Source organism: Sinocyclocheilus anshuiensis, unplaced genomic scaffold (assembly GCF_001515605.1).
Source record: "Sinocyclocheilus anshuiensis isolate Anshui unplaced genomic scaffold, SAMN03320099.WGS_v1.1 scaffold260, whole genome shotgun sequence".
NCBI classification, from domain to species: Eukaryota; Metazoa; Chordata; class Actinopteri; order Cypriniformes; family Cyprinidae; genus Sinocyclocheilus; species Sinocyclocheilus anshuiensis.
The window spans coordinates 496,663-499,609 of NW_015557134.1; the positions used below are offsets into that span (position 1 = coordinate 496,663).

Genomic DNA, 2,947 nt, shown 5'->3' on the forward strand with positions numbered 1-2,947 from the left:
AACAGACACTTTGATTATCTAAAATTTATCATAAAAAGCATGTAATATTTAAGGATTTCTCATTTTTTTTAGTACCTCCATGTGGAAAAAACTGTGCATAAATATGTTTAAATGTCTCCTCATTCACTACTCCACTTGGACACTCCTGAGGGAAAAAAACATATTAACATTATATTATAAACATAGTATTGGCTTGAGGCCCCTTGTAGTAATCAAACTAGTGAAATAATTAATAAATATAATATAATATGATATAAATAATATAATAATTGTATTAAAACATATTTGTAATATTATAATAATGTGATTTTTTTCAATACATTTTTAATAATTATTCCACAAATCACCTGCAGTTATGTAACACGTACTCCTGAGAATGGTATAAAAAATATATATATATGTATGTATATGTGTGTATGTATGTTGGGCTTAAACGCTGCCATATAATACACAGTGGTTTTGGTAAAGCTTTTTTAACCAAACAAATATGAGCCGCTGTGTGGGTTGCTGAGCCTGACTGTTTATGTGTGTCTAATAGAGCGTATGAATGCTGGTATTGTGAAATATGACTGGCTGACTGTTGCTTGAGGCTAGCACACAGTGATTAGTGACATGCTGGATAATGCAAAGAGGAACAATAAGAGTTTACAGAGTTTGAAAGACAGATGAGACATGGCAAACAGAACCACGGGGACAGTATATGCAGATGAGATGCGATGATTCATAAGAAAATATATTAAGGCATAAGGATATATTACATAAACACTATAAGCTTCTTATCAGATTCCAAAATGTGTCAAAAGACATTTGTGTAAAGTAAATGTGCAGATGTGTGAGCGATGAGAAGGATGAGATAAGAAATACTGGGCAACGTACATTTTTGAAGCCTCTGTAAAGGACTTGTAGCTCTTGCTTGGTGAAGTTTGTCTGCGCCTCGAGCTGCTCGAGACCCTCCGGCCGATGGCAGACCATTGTCATCTCTAATTCATCATCTATATTATCTAGAGAGAAAGCAAGCCACATGTCAGTTTCAGGCTGATAAATGACCACTGCTTGCACAGAGGTTGCTCTTTCGCAAATATCAACTTTCTCTCAGATGCTCCTCCTTAAATTTCTTAAGAGAAATAAAAGTGAGACAAATAAGACAGTTGTTGACCGAGTAAGGCTAAGAATTGGATGAGAAATGATTGCATTCACATGAAAATCTCAGGCTTCATCTTTGCAAATCTGAGCAGTGTGTGAAAATATTGAAATGTCTTGAATCTAAGACACTTTTAGTCACTTCACCCAAAAATGAAAATTCTGTCATTAATTAGTCACGCTCATGTCGTTCCGAACCCATAAGACCTTTGTTCATCTTCAGAACACAAATTAAGGTATTTTTTAAGAAATACAAGAGCTTTCTGACCCTGCATGGACAGCAATGCAACTGAAATGTTCCCAGGCCCAGAAACGTAGTAAGGACATCATTAAAACAGTCCATGTGACATCAGTGGTTCAACCATAATTTTATGAAACTACAAGAATACTTTTTGTGCGCAAAGAAAATAAAAATAACGACTTCATAACGAATTCAACAATTTATTCTGTTCCGTGTCAGTCCTCGACGTGTGTCCACGAGAGTACCACAATACATGTGCACAAAAAGTATTCTTGTATAGCTTCGCAAAATGACAGTTGAACCACTCACATGGACTATTTTAACAATGTCCTGCATGGGCCTTAAACGTGTCAGTTTCCTTGCTGTCTATGCAGGGTCAGAAAGCTCATGGATTTAATTCAAGATATCTTAATTTATGTTCCGAAGATGAACGAAGGTCTTACGAGTTCGATGAATAATTAATGACAGAATTTTAATTTTTGGGTGAAGTAACCCTTTAACCCTTCTATTTTTATCTTTTCTATTTACACGTTACCCTTGGGTCAAATTATACATAGTCATGACATTGCTTTCCACTGCTACGCAGATAATACACAATTGTACATTACAATTGAAATTAAGGGTCTGTAATTTTAATGGTAGGTTTATTTTAACGTATAGAGACAGAATACCAACCAAAAAATCCAGAACAAACACATTATATAAAGGTTAGAAATTGATTTGCATTTCAGTGAGTGAAATAAGTATTTGATCTTCAAGCAAAACATGACTTAGGGGGGCTTAATCTTAGCACTCATCATACCCGGTTAAAAAAGTCACCGCTCACCACTGCTTTGTAGTATCACCATTCTACCACTAGATTCTCTGCGTAAGCATGCTCAGAGTTGTGCTCATATTTACACACATTCCTACGTATAAGTACCTGTACAAATTTGTAGATCTCACACTTTGCGTGAACCTGTTCTTACGCACTCATTACGCAGACATCTGTGCATACGCACTGTTGATAAATGAGGGCCCAGGTGACTAAAGTGGTGCAGTCTTGCTTTACACTGACGCAACTAACAAAGATTAAGTAATTTCTTTCTTTTGCTCATTTAGAAAAGGGCATTCATGCTTTTATCTCCTCCAGATTTGACTACTGTAAAGCACTTTATTCTGGTATCAGCAGGTGAAACATTCAAAGACTTCAGCTCATTCAAAACACTGCTGCCAGGCTTTTAACACGCACTAAGAGAAGTGAATACTGATCCTTCCTGCCCTTCACTGGTTACCTGAGTTGATTTTAAGATTTTACTGCTTGTTTTTAAAACCTTGGGTCAGGCTCCTGTCTATATTTGTGATTTGTTAACTCCCTATGAGCCTGATCGCTGCTTGAGATTCTCTGATAGGGCCATACTAATGGTTCTGAAATCTCGACTTGTCACTAAAGGTGATGTGCTTTTGCTGTCTGTGCTCCTCAGCTGTGGAAATCCCTGCCTGGGGATCTCAGACAGGCAAGCACATTATCCTCCTTTAAATCTCTTCTTAAGACTCACTTTTATCATAAGGCTTTTTCTTAAAGGG

General features: G+C 36.5%; 1 protein-coding gene across 1 annotated transcript in view; it reads right to left on the bottom strand.

Annotated features, from left to right (window-relative positions):
• LOC107677958 (Kv channel-interacting protein 1-like) overlaps positions 1-2,947 on the bottom strand; it is a 20,478-nt gene that overhangs the window by 1,450 nt on the left and 16,081 nt on the right. Inside the window, exons 2-3 of the mRNA XM_016473036.1 lie at positions 877-1,001; positions 76-145 (exon numbers count right to left, since the gene is read on the bottom strand). Of these exons, the coding sequence (XP_016328522.1) occupies positions 76-145; positions 877-1,001 (195 nt within the window). The remainder of the gene's footprint in view (positions 1-75; positions 146-876; positions 1,002-2,947) is intronic.